Here is a 21,649-nt window from a genome sequence, read left to right as displayed (position 1 = left end):
TCCATTTCCCTCTCTCTCTCCCTCCCTCTCTCTTTCTTCCCTCCCTACCCTGTCTCGTTCTCTCTCTTTCGCTCCATCCCTTACTCTCTTTCTCTTTCTCTCCCCTATTTATCTTTCTTTTTTTTCTTTCTCCCTTTATGTCTCACCCCTCCTTCCCGCTATTATCCTCTCTCTTTCACCATCTCTTCCCTCTATCACTCTCTCTCTCTTTCCCCTCCTCTTCATTCTTCTCCACTTGAAAGATAATGAAACAACTACTCTCTCATACAATTTCTGTGAAGTTTAAAGAGTGCCATGCCCATGGGAGATGTGACTGGTTGGTTGCGTAATTGCTTGATGGATAGATTGGTTCATTGACTGGTTGATGGAGTGAGGAACTAACATATTGCAGATTGATTGATCGATGAATTGACTGATGAGTTGATTGATTGTGTCTCCCTACAGCTGGTGGAGCCACTAACACCTAGTGGTACAGCCCCTAACCAGGCCCAGCTCCGCATCCTCAAAGAGACTGAACTCAAGAGGGTCAAGATACTGGGCTCGGGGGCCTTCGGCACCGTCTACAAGGTATCACCTTATCACATACCACAATCACTTGTTTTGGTCATTAGAAATTAGGTGTTTAAAGGAGGAAGTACAGATAGATGAGGGTGAGAGGACAGAGGGAGAAATGGACAGATACATGAGGGAGAGGGAGAGAGGACAAGAGGACAGAGGGTGAAATGGCCAGAGAGATGAGGGAGAGGGAGAGAGGACAGAGGGCGAAATGGACAGAGAGCAGAGGGAGAAGGAGAGAGGACAGAGGGAGAAATGGACAGAGAGATGAGGGAGAAGGAGAGAGGACAGAGGGAGAAATTGACAGAGAGCTGAGGGAGAGAGGACAGATGGAGAAATGGACAGAGAGCAGAGGGAGAGGGAGAGAGGACAGAGGGAGAAATAGACAGAGAGATGAGGGAAAGAGAGAGGGGACAGAGGGAGAAATGGACAGAGAGATGAGGGAGAGAGAGAGAGGACAAGAGGGAGAAATGGACAGAGAGCAGAGGGAGAGGGAGAAAGGACAGAGGGAGAAATGAACAAAGAGATGAGGGAGAGAGAGAGAGGACAGAGGGAAAAATGGACAGAGAGCAGAGGGAGAGGGAGAAAGGACAGAGGGAGAAATGGACAGAGAGATGAGGGAGAGAGAGAGAGGACAGAGGGAGAAATGGACAGAGAGCAGAGGGAGAGGGAGAGAGGGAGGGAGAAATGGACAGAGAGCGGAGGGAGAGGGAGAGAGGACAGAGGGAGAAATGGACAGAGAGCGGAGGGAGAGGGAGAAAGGACAGAGGGAGAAATGGACAGGGAGATGAGGGAGAGAGGACAGAGGGAGAAATGGACAGAGAGATGAGTGAGAGGGAGAGAGGAGAGAGGGAGAAATGGACAGAGAGCGGAGGGAGAGGGAGAGAGGACAGAGGGAGAAATGGACAGAGGGCGGAGGGAGAGGGAAAGAGGACAGAGGGAGAAATGGACAGAGAGATGAGGACAGAGGGAGAAATGGACAAAGAGATAAGGGAGAGAGAGAGAGAGGATAGAGGGAGAAATGGACAAAGAGATGAGGGAGAGAGAAAGAGGACAGAGGGAGAAATGGACAGAGAGATGAGGGAGAGAGAGAGAGGACATTGGGAGAAATGGACAGAGAGATGAGAGAGAGGACAGAGTGAGAAATGGACAGAGATGAGAGAGAGAGAGACCGACAGACGGACAGAGAGATGTTTACTTGCTTTGGCAATGTAAACATATGTTTCCAATGCCAATAAAGCCCCTTAAATTGAACTGAGAGAGAGAGAGAATCCCATAGGCACATAGTAAGGATCGCATGCACATCCAGGTCAGGTATGCTGTTACGCAAGAGAGAGGAGAGCAAGCCCTGTACAATGTCTCATAATATAGAGGTCTGAACTATGTCTCACAGTGTAGAGGTCTGAACTATGTATCACAGTGTAGAGGTCTGAACTATGTCTCACAGTGTAGAGGTCTGAACTATGTCTCACAGTGTAGAAGTCTGAACTATGTCTCACAGTGTAGAAGTCTGAACTATGTCTCACAGTGTAGAAGTCTGAACTATGTCTCACAGTGTAGAAGTCTGAACTATGTCTCACAGTGTAGTCTCACAGTGTAGAAGTCTGAACTATGTCTCACAGTGTAGAAGTCTGAACTATGTCTCACAGTGTAGAAGTCTGAACTATGTCTCACAGTGTAGAGGTCTGAACTATGTCTCACAGTGTAGAGGTCTGAACTATGTCTCACAGTGTAGAAGTCTGAACTATGTCTCACAGTGTAGAAGTCTGAACTATGTATCACAGTGTAGAGGTCTGAACTATGTATCACAGTGTAGAAGTCTGAACTATGTATCACAGTGTAGAAGTCTGAACTATGTATCACAGTGTAGAGGTCTGAACTATGTCTCACAGTGTAGAAGTCTGAACTATGTCTCACAGTGTAGAGGTCTGAACTGTATGTATCTCACAGTGTAGAGTCTGAACTATGTCTCACAGTGTAGAAGTCTGAACTATGTCTCACAGTGTAGAGGTCTGAACTATGTCTCACAGTGTAGAGGTCTGAACTATGTCTCACAGTGTAGAAGAACTATGTCTCACAGTGTAGAAGTCTGAACTATGTCTCACAGTGTAGAAGTCTGAACTATGTCTCACAGTGTAGAAGTCTCTGAACTATGTCTCACAGTGTAGAGGTCTGAACTATGTCTTACAGTGTAGAAGGTCTGAACTATGTCTCACAGTGTAGAAGTCTGAACTATGTCTCACAGTGTAGAGTCTGAACTATGTCTCACAGTGTAGAAGTCTGAACTATGTCTCACAGTGTAGAAGTCTGAACTATGTCTCACAGTGTAGAGTCTGAACTATGTATCACAGTGTAGAAGTCTGAACTATGTCTCACAGTGTAGAAGTCTGAACTATGTCTCACAGTGTAGAGGTCTGAACTATGTCTCACAGTGTAGAGGTCTGAACTATGTCTCACAGTGTAGAAGTCTGAACTATGTCTCACAGTGTAGAGGTCTGAACTATGTCTCACAGTGTAGAAGTCTGAACTATGTCTCACAGTGTAGAAGTCTGAACTGAACTATGTCTCACAGTGTAGAGGTCTGAACTATGTCTCACAGTGTAGAGGTCTGAACTATGTGTCACAGTGTAGAGGTCTGACATGTCTCACAGTGTAGAGGTCTGAACTATGTCTCACAGTGTAGAAGTCTGAACTATGTCTCACAGTGTAGAGGTCTGAACTATGTCTCACAGTGTAGAGGTCTGAACTATGTCTCACAGTGTAGAGGTCTGAACTATGTCTCACAGTGTAGAAGTCTGAACTATGTCTCACAGTGTAGAAGTCTGAACTATGTCTCACAGTGTAGAAGGTCTGAACTATGTATCACAGTGTAGAGGTCTGAACTATGTCTCACAGTGTATCTGAACTCTCACAGTGTAGAAGTCTGAACTATGTCTCACAGTGTAGAGGTCTGAACTATGTCTCACAGTGTAGAGGTCTGAACTATGTCTGAACTATGTCTCACAGTGTAGAGGTCTGAACTATGTCTCACAGTGTAGAGGTCTGAACTATGTCTCACAGTGTAACTATGTCTGTGTAACTGAACTGTCTCACAGTGTAGAGGTCTGAACTATGTATCACAGTGTAGAAGTCTGAACTATGTATCACAGTGTAGAAGTCTGAACTATGTATCACAGTGTAGAGGTCTGAACTATGTCTCACAGTGTAGAAGTCTGAACTATGTCTCACAGTGTAGAGGTCTGAACTATGTATCACAGTGTAGAGGTCTGAACTATGTCTCACAGTGTAGAAGTCTGAACTATGTCTCACAGTGTAGAGGTCTGAACTATGTCTCACAGTGTAGAGGTCTGAACTATGTCTCACAGTGTAGAGGTCTGAACTATGTCTCACAGTGTAGAAGTCTGAACTATGTCTCACAGTGTAGAAGTCTGAACTATGTCTCAAAGTGTAGAAGTCTGAACTATGTCTCACAGTGTAGAGGTCTGAACTATGTCTCACAGAAGTCTGAACTATGTATCACAGTGTAGAGGTCTGAACTATGTCTCACTATGTCTCACAGTGTAGAAGTCTGAACTATGTCTCACAGTGTAGAAGTCTGAACTATGTCTCACAGTGTAGAAGTCTGAACTATGTATCACAGTGTAGAGGTCTGAACTATGTCTCACAGTGTAGAAGTCTGAACTATGTCTCACAGTGTAGAGTCTGAACTCTGTAGAGGTCTGAACTATGTCTCACAGTGTAGAGGTCTGAACTATGTCTCACAGTGTAGAGGTCTGAACTATGTCTCACAGTGTAGAGGTCTGAACTATGTCTCACAGTGTAGAGGTCTGAACTGAACTATGTCTCACAGAGGTCTGAACTATGTCTCACAGTGTAGAGGTCTGAACTATGTCTCACAGTGTAGAGGTCTCACAGAACTGAACTGTCTCACAGTGTAGAGAGTCTCACAGTCTGAACTATGTCTCACAGTGTAGAAGTCTCACAGTGTAACTAACTATGTCTCACAGTGTAGAGGTCTGAACTATGTCTCAGAGTGTAGAGGTCTGCACTATGTCTCACAGTGTAGAGGTCTGAACTATGTCTCACAGTGTAGAGGTCTGAACTATGTCTCACAGTGTAGAAGTCTGAACTACGTCTCACAGTGTAGAGGTCTGAACTACGTCTCACAGTGTAGAGGTCTGAACTATGTATCACAGTGTAGAAGTCTGAACTATGTCTCACAGTGTAGAGGTCTGAACTATGTCTCACAGTGTAGAGGTCTGACCTATGTCTCACAGTGTAGAAGTCTGAACTATGTCTCACAGTGTAGAAGGCTGAACTATGTATCACAGTGTAGAGGTCTGAACTATGTCTCACAGTGTAGAGGTCTGAACTATGTCTCACAGTGTAGAAGTCTGAACTATGTCTCACAGTGTAGAAGTCTGAACTATGTGTAGAGGTCTGACAGTCTCACAGTAGAGGTCTGAACTATGTCTCACAGTGTAGAAGTCTGAACTACAGTGTAGAGTCTGAACTATGTATCACAGTGTAGAGGTCTGAACTATGTCTCACAGTGTAGAAGTCTGAACTATGTCTCACAGTGTAGAGGTCTGAACTATGTCTCACAGTGTAGAGGTCTGAACTATGTCTCACAGTGTAGAAGTCTGAACTATGTCTCACAGAGGTCTGAACTATGTATCACAGAGGTCTGAACTATGTCTCACAGTGTAGAGGTCTGAACTATGTATCACAGTGTAGAAGTCTGAACTATGTCTCACAGTGTAGAGGTCTGAACTATGTCTCACAGTGTAGAGGTCTGAACTCTGTATCACAGTGTAGATGTCTGAACTCTGTCTCACAGTGTAGAGGTCTGAACTATGTCTCACAGTGTCGAGGTCTGAACTATGTCTCACAGTGTAGAAGTCTGAACTATGTCTCACAGTGTAGAGGTCTGAACTATGTCTCAGAGTGTAGAGGTCTCACAGTGTAGAGGTCTGAACTATGTCTCACAGTGTAGAGGTCTGAACTATGTCTCACAGTGTAGAAGTCTGAACTATGTCTCACAGTGTAGAGGTCTGAACTATGTCTCACAGTGTAGAGGTCTGAACTATGTATCACAGTGTAGAAGTCTGAACTATGTCTCACAGTGTAGAGGTCTGAACTATGTCTCACAGTGTAGAGGTCTGAACTATGTCTCACAGTGTAGAAGTCTGAACTATGTCTCACAGTGTAGAGGTCTGAACTATGTATCACAGTGTAGAGGTCTGAACTATGTCTCACAGTGTAGAGGTCTGAACTATGTCTCACAGTGTAGAAGTCTGAACTATGTCACAGTGTAGAGGTCTGAACTATGTCTCACAGTGTAGAGTCTGAACTATGTCTCACAGTGTAGAGGTCTGAACTATGTCTCACAGTGTAGAGGTCTGAACTATGTCTCACAGTGTAGAGGTCTGAACTATGTCTCACAGTGTAGAGGTCTGAACTATGTATCACAGTGTAGAGGTCTGAACTATGTCTCACAGTGTAGAGGTCTGAACTATGTCTCACAGTGTGAAGTCTGAACTATGTATCACAGTGTAGAGGTCTGAACTATGTCTCACAGTGTAGAAGTCTGAACTATGTGTGTAGAGGTCTGAACTATGTCTCACAGTGTAGAGGTCTGAACTATGTCTCACAGTGTAGAGGTCTGAACTATGTATCACAGTGTAGAGGTCTGAACTACAGTGTAGAGGTCTCAACAGTGTGTAGAGGTCTGAACTATGTCTCACAGTGTAGAGGTCTCACAGAACTATGTCTCACAGTGTAGAAGTCTGAGTCTCACAGTGTAGAGGTCTGAACTATGTCTCACAGTGTAACTATATGTCTCACAGTGTAGAAGTCTGAACTATGTCTCACAGTGTAGAAGTCTGAACTATGTCTCACAGTGTAGAAGTCTGAACTATGTCTCACAGTGTAGAAGTCTGAACTATGTCTCACAGTGTAGAGAACTATGTCTCACAGTGTAGAACTAACTATGTCTCACAGTGTAGAGTCTCACAGTGTAGAGGTCTGAACTATGTCTCACAGTGTAGAGGTCTGAACTATGTCTCACAGTGTAGAAGTCTGAACTATGTATCACAGTGTAGAAGTCTGAACTATGTCTCACAGTGTAGAAGTCTGAACTATGTCTCACAGTGTAGAAGTCTGAACTATGTCTCACAGTGTAGAGGTCTGAACTATGTCTCACAGTGTAGAGGTCTGAACTATGTCTCACAGTGTAGAAGTCTGAACTATGTCTCACAGTGTAGAAGTCTGAACTATGTCTCACAGTGTAGAAGTCTGAACTATGTCTCACAGTGTAGAGGTCTGAACTATGTCTCACAGTGTAGAAGTCTGAACTATGTCTCACAGTGTAGAGGTCTGAACTATGTCTTACAGTGTAGAAGTCTGAACTATGTCTCACAGTATAGAGGTCTGAACTATGTATCACAGTGTAGAAGTCTGAACTATGTATCACAGTGTAGATTCAGCTGCCGTCTAACTCAGCTCTCCTACCCCTTTTTAAACACATTTTTCCTGTTCCCTCCATCTAACTCACCTCTCCACCTCTCTCCTCTTCTGTCATCTCTTCTAACTCACTCCTCCTTTCTTCACCCTCTTCTACCCCTCTAACTTACCTTTCCTCTCCCCGCTCATCTCTTCTCCCTCAGGGTATCTGGGTCCCGGAGGGCGAGACTGTGAAGATCCCAGTGGCCATCAAGATCCTGAACGAGGCAACGGGACCGAAGGCCAACGTGGAGTTCATGGACGTGAGTGTTTTACTGGCTCCGTAGAGGCCCCATACAGTGCCTTCAGAAAGTATTCAGACCCCTTGACTTTGTCACATTTTGTTAGGTTACAGCTTTATTCTAAAAAAATATCTTTTTTTTTTATGGATGGGGGCGTGCTCCCTCTGCTGTCTTGTTGACGTTGAGGGAGAAGTTATTTTCCTGGCACCACTCCACCAGGGCCCTCATCTCCTCCCTGTAGACTACTACTGTTGTTTCATCTGCAAACTTGATGATTGAGTTGGAAGTGTGCATGGCCATGCAGTCATGGGTGAACCGGGAGTACTGGAGGGGGCTGAGCACGCACCCTTGTGGGGCCCCTGTGTTCAGGATCAACATAGTGGAGGTGTTGTTTCCCACCTTCACCACCTGGTGATGGCCCATCAGGAAGTCCAGGACTCAGTTGCACAGGGTGGGGTTCAGACCAAGGGCTCCAAGCTTAATGATGATCTTGGAGGATACTATGGTGTTGAATGCTGAGCTATAGTCAATTAACAACATTCTTACATAGGTATTCCTCTTGTCCAAATGGGATAGGGCAGTGTGCAATGTGATGGTGATTGCATCATCTGTGGATCTATTGGGGCGGTAAGCAAATTGAAGAGGGTCTAGGGTGTCAGGTAAGTGTATGGGACATGATCCTTAACTAGCCTCTTAAAGCACTTCATGATGACAGATGTGAGTGCTACGGGGCGATAGTCATTTAATTGTTTACTCCATGTGTAACTCTGTGTTGTCTGTTCACACTGCTATGCTTTATCTTGGCCAGGTCGCAGTTGCAAATGAGAACTTGTTCTCAACTAGCCTACCTGGTTAAATAAAGGTGAAATAAAAATATATATATTTTTTTTATTTCAGTTACCTTAGCTTTCTTGGGTACAGGAACAATGATGGACATCTCGAAGCATGTGGGGACAGCAGACTGGGATAGGGAGATATTGATATGTCCATAAACATCCCAGCCATCTGGTCTGCACATGCTCTGAGGACATGGCTAGGGATGCCGTCTGGGTCGGCAGACGTGCTAGGATTAACACACTTAAATGTCTTACTCACGTCAGCCATGGAGAACGAGAGCCCACAGTCTTCGGAAGCGTTCCGTGTTGGTGGCACTGTGTTATCCTCAAAGCGGGCAAAGAAGGTGTTTAGCTTGTCTGTGACAAAGATGTGGCTGGTTTTCCCTTTGTAATCCATGATTGTCTGGAGTACCTGCCACGTATGTCTCTTGTCTGAGCCACTGAATTGTGACTCCACTTTTTCAAGTTTTGCTTGATTGATTGACGTATGGAGGGCATAACTGCACTGTTTGCATTCGGTCATATTCCCTGTCACCTTGCCGTGGTTAAATGCGGTGGTTCACGCTATAATTTTTGCGTGAATGCTGCCATCTTTCCACAGTTTTTGGTTTGAGTAGGTTTTAATAGTCACAGTGGGAACAACATCCCCTATACACTTCCTGAAGAAGCAAAACAATGCTGCAAAGTTGCTAAGGAGCTAGAAGCAGAGCTGCAATTTCTGTCGGTGCCATCTTACTGTTTCACAGTAAACAAATTAAGAACTAAATGTCAGCATGCTTAAAGGGAAGGGCACTCAACATGTATGGCACTTACACAAATGACTGATGATTGGCTGAAAGAAATGTATAATAGGAAGCTTGTGGAACTGTTTTGTTACACTTCAGTGCAGCTTTTTACATTATCGATCATAATCTGCTTCTGGAAAAACGTATTTGTTATGGCGTTCCATCCCCTGCTATATGGTGGATCGAGAGTTACCTGTCTAACAGAACACAGAGGGTGTTCTTTAATGGAAGCTCTCCAACATATTCCAGGTAGAGTCAGGCATTCCCCAAGGCAGTTCTCTAGGCCCCTTACTTTTTTTCAATCTTTACTAATGACCTGCCATTGGCTCTGAGTAAAGCGTGTGTGTCTATGCATGCTGATGACTCAACATTATATACGTCAGCTACCACAGCAAGTGAAACCACTGCAACACTTAACAAAGAGCTGGAGTCAGATTTAGAATAGGTGGCAAGTAATAAGCTAGTGATAAATATTTTAAAAACTTAAAGCATTGTATTTGGGGCAAACCATTCACTAAACTCTAAACTCTGAACCTCATCTTGTAATGAATAATGTGGAAATTGAGAAATTTGAGGAAACTAAACTGTTTGGTGTAACCCTGTATTGTAAACTGGTCAAAACATATTGATTGGGAGAGGTCTCAAATCAAATGTTATTTGTCACATGCACCAGTTACAACCGGTGTAGACTTTACCATGAAATACTGGCGAGCCCTTCCCAATGATGCAGAGTTTAAAAATAGTCAAAATACTAACACGTCTGACTGTAATAATGTGCTGCTCTGCTCAAAGTAGAGGACAGATTGACTGCATCACTACTTGTCTTTTCAAACAACACCTCAGACACCAATCCATAGCCCACAAGACATGACACCTGGTCTAGAAAAGACTATGGGAAACGCACAGTACTACACCGAGACTACATGACGACATTGAACTCTATTCCATATCAAGTTATTCATGCAAGCAGTAAAATCAGATTTAAAAAACAGATAAAAGTACACCTTATTGAACACCGTGGACTGTGAAGAGACACACAAACACACACATACAGGCAAACACGCATACGCACTCAGATGCTGGCATACGCACTCTACACACACGTACATTGTAATATTGTATCATGGTGGTATTATACATTGTGTGTTGTATATACAGCGCATTCGGAAAGTATTCAGACACTTGACTTTTTCCACATTTTGTTATGTTACAGCCTTATTCTAAAATTGATTAAATCGTTTTTTTCCCTCATCAATCTACACACAATACCCCATAATGACAAAGCAATAACTGTTTTTTTTGTTGGGGGCAAATATATAAAATAAAATAAGCTGAAATATGACATTTACATAAGTATTCAGACCGTTTACTCAGTACTTTATTGAAGCACCTTTGGCAACGATTACAGCCTTGAGTCTTCTTGGGTATGACGCTACAAGCTTGGCACACTTGTATTTGGGGAATTTCTCCCATTCTTCTCTGCAGATCCTCTCAAGCTCTGTCAGGTAGAATGGGGAACGTCGCTGCACAGCTATTTTCAGGTCTCTCCAGAGATGTTCATTCGGGTTCAAGTCCGGGCTCTGGCTGGGCCACTCAAGGACATTGAGAGACTTGTCCCGAAGCCACTCCTGCGTTGTCTTGGCTGTGTGCTTAGGGTCGTTGTCCTGTTGGAAGGTGAACCTTCGGCCCAGTCTGAGGTCCTGAGCACTCTGGTGCAGGTTTTCATCAAGGATCCCTCTGTACTTTGCTGTTTTTGTTTTTGCTGTGACATGCACTGTCAACTGTGGGACCTTATATGTCCAATCAATTGAATTTACCATAGGTGGACTCCAATCAAGTTGTAGATGGATGATGGTCGGCCGTCATTGTAAATACGAATTGGTTCTTAACTGACTTGCCTAGTTAAATAAAGGTTACATTAAAAAATGAAAGAAAGTGATCAATGGCAAGGATGTACCTGAGCTCAATTTCAAGGCTCATATCAAAGGGTCTGAATACTTATGTAAATAAAGTATTTCTGTTTTTATTTATAATACATTTGCACAAAGCTGTTTTTGCTTTGTCATTATGGGGTATTGTGTGTAGATTGATGTGGACATTCTTTGTGTTTAATCCATTTTAGAATAAAGTCTGTATAGTAACAAAATGTGGAAAAAGTCAAGCGGTCTGAATACTTATCGAATGCATTGTATATAGAGGTGTAATGATGTTTTATGATGTACTGTTTTATTTATTTAAAAAATGGTATGATGTGTTTGGACCCCAGGAAGAGTAGCTGCTGCTTTGGTAGGAACTAATGGGGATCCTGATAAATACTAAATACAGTACACATAGGACTATGGCTGACTGTTTGGACCCCAGGAAGAGTAGCTGCTGCTTTGGTAGGAACTAATGGGGATCCTGATAAATACTAAATACACTACACATAGGACTATGGCTGACTGTTTGGACCCCAGGAAGAGTAGCTGCTGCTTTGGTAGGAACTAATGGGGATCCTGATAAATACTAAATACACTACACATAGGACTATGGCTGACTGTTTGGACCCCAGGAAGAGTAGCTGCTGCTTTGGTAGGAACTAATGGGGATCCTGATAAATACTAAATACACTACACATAGGACTATGGCTGACTGTTTGGACCCCAGGAAGAGTAGCTGCTGCTTTGGTAGGAACTAATGGGGATCCTGATAAATACTAAATACAGTACACATAGGACTATGGCTGACTGTTTGGACCCCAGGAAGAGTAGCTGCTGCTTTGGTAGGAACTAATGGGGATCCTGATAAATACTAAATACACTACACATAGGACTATGGCTGACTGTTTGGACCCCAGGAAGAGTAGCTGCTGCTTTGGTAGGAACTAATGGGGATCCTGATAAATACTAAATACACTACACATAGGACTATGGCTGACTGTTTGGACCCCAGGAAGAGTAGCTGCTGCTTTGGTAGGAACTAATGGGGATCCTGATAAATACACTAAATACAGTACACATAGGACTATATGGCTGACTGTTTGGACCCCAGGAAGAGTAGCTGCTGCTTTGGTAGGAACTAATGGGGATCCTGATAAATACTAAATACACTACACATAGGACTATGGCTGACTGTTTGGACCCCAGGAAGAGTAGCTGCTGCTTTGGTAGGAACTAATGGGGATCCTGATAAATACTAAATACAGTACACATAGGACTATGGCTCACAAATACAATTCCCCATCTATTCATAAAACATTCATCACTCATTTATTTCAAAAGGAACAATGTTAAAAGTAAAATGAAGTTATCTACTAGGTTGGTAATGCAACGTTGGTGAAATCCCCCCTCCCCCATTTACACTGGTGTTTTCATCTGTCTGTCGGTCTGACACTGTGTTTGTATTACAGCATGTTTGTATTTACATTTTTATCATCCTGCTTTGATGTGTGTGTACACATGTGCGTGCATGTACTTCATGTGGTGAGTGCGTGTGTGTTTGTGTGTGCAGTACGCAGCGCATGTCTTTGTGGGCAGTCTTGAGTGACGGACCTAGGAGGAGGCAGGCTGGGCCTTCCCTACAGTGTTTCAGCAGCTGAGCACCATGCTAATGAACTCTTCTCCCCTCACTTCCTCCCTCGTCTGTTTCTCTCCTCTCCTCCCTCTGTACTCTCCTCTTCTCTCCTCCTCTCATCAACTCCCTTCTCCCCTCCTCTCTTCCATGAGGAGCCAATGGTGCTCAGCAGATCTGGTTTCAAATACTATTTGAAATCTTTCAATCTTTTACTTGCTTTACCCTGCCAGAAGTGTACTATTCTATTGGTTAAATTGCAACAGGCCAGCGCAATTAGGCACAGTAATTGAAATGATTTTAAATAGTAGATGGAACCACGTCTTGCCCTGAGTCTCTCTGCTGCCGGGGCTGGTGGGAAAGCCACATCTCAGCTGGAGGACAGCATTGCGGAGGAGGGGGTAAGGAGGGGGGAGGAAGACCTTCAGATTTAATTGACTAAACAGGAGGGATCAACGTGGAGAGGTAGGGGAAGAGGAGTCTACATTCCAAATGGCAACCTATTTACTATATACAGTAGTTCACTCCTATAAAAGGTAATGCACTATTAAGGTAATAGAGTGCCATTTGGGAAGCAAACTTACACGGCTGGAGAGACAGACTTCAGACAGACTTCAGCGGCAAGCTTCAGACCGAGGATGCTTTTTTAGGAGCTGCCTCCCTCTGCTCTCCTCCCACCACTCTCCTCCCCATGCTCTCCTCCCTCTGTTCACCTCCCTCCCTCGCTCTCCTCCCTTTACACTCCTCCCCCTGCTCTCCTCCCTCTGTTCACCTCCCTCCCTCGCTCTCCTCCCTTTACACACCTCCCCCTGCTCTCCTCACTCCGCTCTCCTCCCTCTGCCCGCCTCTGTCCGTTCTTCCCCCTCCCTTTACTCTCCTCCCTTAGTTCTTCTCCCTGAGTTCTCCTTCCGCCGCTCTCCTCCCTCCATCTTCCTCCCTCCGTACCCCTCCCTCTGCTCTCCTCCCGCCCTGACATGGAGGATATTGGAAGAGTCTGCACACAGCTTCTTCATTTAAACAGCAATCAAAACGCAGTGGCACATGTCTTGGACGAGGAGAGACACACGCAAACACACAAGGACACACACAGAGACACACACACAGACGTGGAGATGGCCCCTGGCGAGGTTTGGCCAATGAGCAGCAGCCTTGTTCCCTCCTGCAGCTAGCAGCATAGCAGGAGGATGAATACTCATTAAGTTAACTGTCAACTCCGTGGTATTCTGGAAGTCAGTGTGTGTGTGTGTGTGTGTGTGTGTGTGTGTGTGTGTGTGTGTGTGTGTGTGTGTGTGTGTGTGTGCTGCATGGAGTTATTCCTTTTGAAGACCTAACCACAGCTCTGGGCCCTTCTTTATTACTGCAATATAAAAGCTAGTGGTCTAAACCTCCATTGTTTATGGAAATGGTGTACCTAGGTTTTGTTTTGTTAAATTGCTGTGATCCCATTGTATCTAGATCTGTATAAACACATAGAAACGGGCAATTGAACGTACACACAGACACACAGACACACTGACACTCACATTCACACTCACATTCATCAATGCTAACACTAATAGGCTGTACTGCTGGTGGCTGTGTGCACGTTTGTGAGTGCTAGTATGTACTGTATGTATCTTGAGAATTGGGTGATTACATTTTAATATTTTTCTTGATCTTACTTGTGCTGCTCATCAGTTAACCAAATGGAATAATGCATGATTTGAATGAGCTCAAAATACATTTCAGTCATAAGAGTTCCTTTACCCCCTGACATATCGAGAGCTTTGGGCTATAAGGTTCTATATTTAAAAATATTATTCTGAGGTCATTGGCTTTAAAGTCCAGGTAGCAGATCATGGACCCTATCAGATACACTATACTGTATATACAAAAGTATGTGGACACCCCTTCTAATTAGTGGATCCGTGCTATTTCAGCCAAACCCGTTGTTGACAGGTGTATAGAATCGAGCAGACAGCCATGCAATCTCCATAGACAAATATTGGCAGTAGATTGGCCTTACTGAAGACCTCAGTAACTTTCTAGGTGGCACCGTCATAGGATGCCACCTTTCCAACAAGTCAGTTCGTAAATGTTCTGCACTGCTAGAACTGACACGGTCAACTGTAAGCACTGTTATTGTGAAGTGCAAATATCTATGAGCAAAAACGGCTCAGCCACAAAGTGGTAGGCTACAAAATCTCACAGAACAGCACAGCCGAGTGCTGAAGTGCGCAGGGTATAAAAATCTCCTGTCCTCGGTTGCAATGCTCACTACAGAGTTCCAAACTGCCTCTGGAAGCAACGTCACCACAATAACTGTTTGTTGGAAGCTTCATTAAATGGGTTTCCATGGCCGAGCAGCCGCACACAAGCCTAAGATCACCATGTGCAATGCCAAACGTTGGCTGGAGTGGTGTTAACGCTTGACACCATTGCACTCAGTGGAAAAACTTTCTCTGGAGTGATGAATCATACCTCACCATCTGGCAGTCTGACTGACAAATCTGGGCTTTGCAGAAGCAAAGAGAACGTTACCTGCCTGAATGCATAATGCCAACTGTAAAGTTTGGTGGATGAGGAATAATGGTCTGGGGCTGTTTTTCATGGTTTGGTTTAGGCCCCTTAGTTCCAGTGAAAGGAAATTGTAACGCTACAGCATAAAATTATATTCTTTCTAGACCATTCTGTGCTTCCAGCTCCATTGAAATAGTTTGGGGATGAGATTTGTGTGGAAGAACTTGAGAGGCCTGCACGGAACCCTGACCTCTGCCCCATCGAACACCTTTTGGGATGAATTGGAATGCTGACTGCGATTAATGCCTCATTTCCCAACATCAATGCCCAACCTCACTAATGCTCTTGTGGCTGAATAGAAGCAAGTCCCCACAGCAATGTTCCAGCATCTAGTGGAAAGCCTTCCCAGAAGAGTGGAGGCTGTTATGTCACCAAAGAGGGGACCAACTCCATATTAATGCCCATGATTTTGGAATGAGATGTTCGCTGATCAGGTGTCCACACACTTTTGGTCATGTAGTATATTTATGTGTTGGTGTTGTAATTTAAGCAATAAGGCCCAGGGAGTGTGATATATGGCCAATATATCATGGCTAAGGGCTGTTCTTATGCACGACCCAACGTGGAGGGCCTGGATACAGCCCTTAGCTGTGGTATATTTCCACAAACCCCCGAGGTGCCTAATTGTTATTATAAACTGGTTACCAATGTAATTAGATCAGCAAAAATACATGTTTTCTCATACCCGTGGTATACGGTCTGCTTTACCATGGCTGTCAGCCAATCAGCATTCAGGGCTCGAACTACCCAGTTTATAATGTGTCATATACATGGATTCTAACAAGAAAAAGTATACCATTTATACTCCCTGCATGTAAAAACCATGAAGACTGGCGGAAAGCCCCAAACGTAAGATGGTAATATCTATGTAAGTGGCACTTCACTATTTAGTATGGAATACGACTGCGAGGATTTTTCTCCAATATTCACAACATATTGACACAATTACAATCTTTATAGAATAAAAATTACAAGTGGAAATACGTATTTGATTAGCAAGCCAGCAGCAGATGAAACAGAAAGTGAATTCTCTCCTCCCAAGCGCATACCAGTGACAAGCTTAACTACACTGAACAAAATATCACTAATATATCTAGCAACATGAAAAGTATTGGCCTGATGTTTCATGAGCTGAAATAAAATATCACAGAAATGTTCCATATGCACAAAAAGCTTATTTCTCAGCCCCAAAAATATGCACAAATGTCTTTACATCCCTGTAAGTGAGCATTTCTCCTTTGCCAAGATAATCCATCCACCTAACAGGTGTGGCATATCAAGAAACTGATTAAACAGCTTGCTCATTACACAGGTGGACCTTATGCTGGGTACAATAAAAGTCCAGTCTAAAATATGCGTTTTATTTCATCTATTTCTGATGCCCATCTGGTTTGATTTCTATTTGTCATATCTTTCAAACTGTGCTCCTACACATAAGCTCTTAACCCATATACGGTTTACGGACACGGTATGTTTTACTTTAGTGTCATTATTAGTTGTTATTAGTCCCAACCTTCAGCTCCATTCAACCCCTCCCATCTATCTCTTAACACCATCCATGTTGGATTTTAATTAGCCATATATTTTTCAACTGTAATGTGATGTTTCACAAAATATCTGAACCTTTCTATTCTCATTGTTTCTACAGATTTTTTATTGAAAATAAACATTTTTGCTGAAAGTATTATAATATTATTGATTGATTGACTATGACTTTTCAGATCTCCCAGTAGTGCTATCTGCAGAGTTAGCTCCAGGTAAATATTGCAAATCTTCAGCCATTCCTGGACCTGTGACCAAAAACAAGCTACATATGGACAGTACCAAAACAAATGATCTAATGATTCAGTCTCTTCGCAGCAAAATCTAAAGAGCTGGCTGTTTAATCAGTTTCCTGTATCCCCCATATAAATAACAGATGCAAGAATTTAGTATAATAATTTAAATTGAAAAATCCGGTGTCGTTTTGCGTATCAATTCATAAACCACGTGCCATGGAATCGTAATGTCAAAAATCTTGTCCCAACTATTTTGCAGTCTGCAGTTGAAGTCGAAAGTTTACATACACCTTAGCCAAGTACATTTATATCAGTCTTTCACAGTTCCTGACATTTAATCCTAGTAACAATTTCCTGTCTTATGTCAGTTAGGATCACCACTTTATTTTAAGAATGTGAAATGTCAGAATTATAGTTGAGAGAATTATTTATTTCAGCTTTTGTTTATTTCATCACATTTCCACTGGGTCAGAAGTTTACATACACTCAATTAGTATATGGTAACATTGCCTTTAAATTGGTTAACTTGGGTGAAACGTTTCGGGTAGCCTTCCACAAGCTTCCCACAATAAGTTGGGTTAATTTTGGCCCATTCCTCCTGACAGAGCTGGTGTAACTGAGTCAGGTTTGTAGGCCTCCTTGCTCGCAAATGCTTTTTCAGTTCTGCCCACGTTTTCTGTAGGATTGAGGTCAGGGCTTTGTGATGGCTACTCCAGTACCTTGACTTTGTTGTCCTTAAGGCATTTTGCCACAACTTTGGAAGTATGCTTGGGGTCATTATCCATTTGGAAGACCCATTTGCGGCCAAGATTTAACTTCCTGACTGATGTCTTGAGATGTTTCTTAATTTTTGTGAAGTGCACCAGTTTCTCCTGCAGCAAAGCACCCCCACAACATGATGCTGCCACCCCCATGCTTCATGGTTGGTACGGTGTTCTTTGGCTTGCAAGCCTCCCCCTTTTTCCTCCAAACATAACAAAGTTCATTATGGCCAAACAGTTCTATTTTTGTTTCATCAGACCAGAAGACATTTCTCCAAAAAGTACGATCTTTGTCCCCATGTGCAGTTTCAAACCATTGTCTGGCTTTTTTATGGTGGTTTTGGAGCAGTGGCTTCTTCCTTGCTGAGTGGCCTTTCAGGTTATGTCGATATAGGACTCGTTTTATTGTGGATACAGATACTTTTGTACCTGTTTCCTCCAGCATCTTCACAAGATCTGTTGCTGTTGTTCTGGGATTGATTTGCACTTTTCGCACTAAAGTATGTTCACCTCTAGGAGACAGAACGTGTCTCCTTCCTGAGCAATATGACGGCTGCTTTGTCCCATGGTGTTTATACTTGCATACTATTGTTTGTACAGATGAACGTGGTTCCTTCGTGCATTTGGAAATTGCTCCCAAGGATGAACCAGACTTGTGGAGGTCTACAACTACAAGAGATGTGTGGAATGGTTGAAAAACTAGTTAATGACTCCAACCTAAGTGTATGTAAACTAGTTTTAATGACTCCAACCTAAGTGTATATAAACTAGTTTTAATGACTCCAACCTAAGTGTATATAAACTAGTTTTAATGACTCCAACCTAAGTGTATGTAAACTAGTTTTAATGACTCCAACCTAAGTGTATGTAAACTAGTTTTAATGACTCCAACCTAAGTGTATGTAAACAAATTTTAATGACTCCAACCTAAGTGTATGTAAACTAGTTGTAATGACTCCAACCTAAGTGTATGTAAACTAGTTTTAATGACTCCAACCTAAGTGTATGTAAACTAATTTTAATGACTCCAACCTAAGTGTATGTAAACTAGTTGTAATGACTCCAACCTAAGTGTATGTAAACTTCCCACTTCAACTGTATATTGCACGGCTGTAAATAGTTTGGTCCTGAAATGAAACAGGTATACTTTTTAATTGATCACAATTTTAACCAATCATGTTTCTAAATGCAGGGCCGACAGACAAGTTCCTTACTTTTTCCTCCTTCCACTTTCCTCTTCCATTTTTGCAGTAATACTGCAAATAGTTTGTTGTATTTCTGGCTAGTCTAATTTACCAATCCCCCATTTTTTTTTGACATGGGCTAATTGAGTGACTGTCAGTGAACCTTGTACACCTTGTATATTCTACTATTTTAACTCTTAACATTAAGTTGAAAACCCAACTGACTTCCTAAAAACAAAATATATATATATGTTTTTTTGTTTTTGGAAATGTATCCGCAGGCCTACAAAAGCAGGCCCGCGGGGCCGCCAGCTGCCCATCCCTGATCTATAGTATGACAGCATCAGCTGTTAGCTACCAGCAGCTGGCAGACGTGTTTACATTTGGTTAGTTTTATCAGTGTTATTTAGATTAAAGACATGAGCTAAATGCACTTGATCTAGCTAACTTTAGCATAGCAAGCTATCTCTTTCACTTACCCAGTTGACTTCCATGCTCACTGAAGTCCATGATAATGCTCAGTCTCTGCTGGTGCTGCTGGATGTTTGAGTTGCTTTAGAAGCCACATTGATGGTAGGGACAGCATCCACTTTGAGAAGCAACTTCTTGCTGAAGCACTCCTTCCATTGGTGGTTGCCTTGGAAGTTGTCATGAAATAAACGTGCTCCGCAGATTGACAATTGGACGACCAATTCGTCCACCTCATTCTCAACAAACGTATCCCACTTTTTACTGTTTTTTATTCATCGTGTGATGCTGACTGCGGGGAGGTTTTGTAGAGGTTTTTTATATTGTATTATTTTTAATTTAAGATTAATTGTCGTATTTTGAGTACTATATAGGTAGAGAACATTGGACAGAATAAGGCTATGTTAATAACAACATTTTGACAAAATTGGTGAATGTACTGTATGGTCTCTGCGTGGGCCTGAGTTCCTGTGTGTGTTCCCCAGGAGGCTCTGATCATGGCCAGCATGGAACACCCTCACCTGGTCCGTCTCCTGGGGGTCTGCCTGAGCCCCACCATCCAGCTGGTCACCCAGCTCATGCCCCATGGCTGCCTGCTCGATTACGTCCACGAACACAAGGACAACATCGGCTCCCAGCTGCTGCTCAACTGGTGTGTCCAGATCGCCAAGGTAGGACTCACCTGTTATTGTCCAATCTTGTCTGGGAGTTTGAGTGCCATCTTAGACACTTTCTGTTTGTGCTCCTTTTTCGTATGTATCTCATACTCTACATACCCACACTGTAATGGAAAACTGTAATTTATACAGTCATTTTAGATATTATCAACAGTAACAAAAAAATGCAGCATACTGTAGGTCAGGGTTACCCAGCAGGGTTACTCAGCAGCCTGCGGGCCAATGGTTTTATTTGGTCCCCCAAGTTTTCAGAGCAAAAAAAGTATAACTGTTGGACATAAGACTGTAAAAACACCTAGGAAATTATATCCAAGTGATTTTAATTTAAGAAATCTGTTCCCAAGTATTCCCATGCATAATATGAAAGGTTTGAAATTATTATGTTTTAGTCAAACATTATATCTGTTTGGGCTTCTTGCGGTCAATTTGCAGTCTACAAATGACATGTAATTACATATATATACTATGTTCCGCCGCCCGACCGTGTGCTCAAGATAAAATCGTCCCGCAGCTGAATTTAGTTGATGATCCCTGCTATAAATAATGGTGCATTGTGGGAAAATTGCTGTATTTTAAATGGTACTGTAATTCCTCCCCACATAATACAGTATCCACTAGTGGGTGCAGGGTATTGTTGTTTCTGTCTCATGAACATATTTGGAGGAGTGCCTTGTTAGGGGCTATATTTGTTGCACCCATGAGTGAGAATGCTCTACCAATTTAACCTGCGACCCCCCAGGAGGTAATAAGTCAAATTAATTAAATGCATCCCTCCTAATCCTTGGATGGGTGAAGAAGACATCTGTGTCTGTAAATCTTCCTCCGATGGGGATGTTTAGTTCCGATGGGGATGTTTAGTTCCGAGGGCAGTGGACTCAAATTGATTCCTCTGAATTTAAAGACAGGTAAATAAGACAGCAGCTCACATCACCTTGGATCCGGAGGTATTGGACCATTCTATTTGCTCAGAATCATTTCAGTGACACATAACACACAGAGACCGTGTCTCACACCCCTACTGCAACCCCACAGCTCCAAACCAAAATGTTACGCAAGGCACTCGCTGCAGACTCTTTTGTAGATTTAATATCTTAGACAAATATCCCTTTTGCTCATAGATATGGCACTGTTGAGGGATAAAGTTGGGAGTTTTCTACCATTAACTTTTAAAGCATTAGTTACCGTTGGAATAAAAAAGAACAACACTTGCTGTAGGCCAACAGAATGTTCCGGTTCACTGTAGCTCAGTTGATAGAGCACAGTGCTTACAGCGCTGGGATATTTGGTTCAATTTCTGCGACCAACCTTAGGTTTAAAACACATGCTCTCATGACTGTAAGTCGCTTTGGATAAAAGCCACTACTAAATGACAAATATATATACCCCAATAAAGTGCGTATTTATTACTTTACATTGCACAGGGAAAGCATACATTATGGCTGCTTTCCCAAGCGTTGCCCTGTTCTCTGTATTGTATCTCGCTTTCATTTACTCAGAGGAACCCAATTGAGACCAGCGTCTCATTCACAATGGTGCCCTGAGAACAAACAACTCACAAACATTCAAATTCAGTAAATCAATACAACAGCAAATTAACTACAAGACACAACAGATACAGACACATCACATCTCAACAGTGCACTACAGGGTGATGGTCAAAAGAACCACACAATGTAGAAAATGGAGCCATTTGAGACTGAGACCAGGTGTTTCTAAGGCACTGGCTGTGATGGTTGTAATGGCCTTCTCCT

The 21,649-nt window shown here is 42.9% G+C and overlaps 1 protein-coding gene across 1 annotated transcript in view; it reads left to right on the top strand.

Moving 5' to 3' along the window:
• Positions 1 to 21,649, top strand: part of LOC115113735 (receptor tyrosine-protein kinase erbB-4-like) — a 305,373-nt gene that overhangs the window by 236,050 nt on the left and 47,674 nt on the right. The window contains exons 18-20 of the mRNA XM_065013396.1: positions 445 to 567; positions 7,224 to 7,322; positions 19,707 to 19,892. Of these exons, the coding sequence (XP_064869468.1) occupies positions 445 to 567; positions 7,224 to 7,322; positions 19,707 to 19,892 (408 nt within the window). The remainder of the gene's footprint in view (positions 1 to 444; positions 568 to 7,223; positions 7,323 to 19,706; positions 19,893 to 21,649) is intronic.

This window comes from Oncorhynchus nerka, linkage group LG1, assembly GCF_034236695.1.
Source record: "Oncorhynchus nerka isolate Pitt River linkage group LG1, Oner_Uvic_2.0, whole genome shotgun sequence".
NCBI lineage: Eukaryota > Metazoa > Chordata > Actinopteri > Salmoniformes > Salmonidae > Oncorhynchus > Oncorhynchus nerka.
This window is presented reverse-complemented; position numbering and strand designations above follow the sequence as displayed.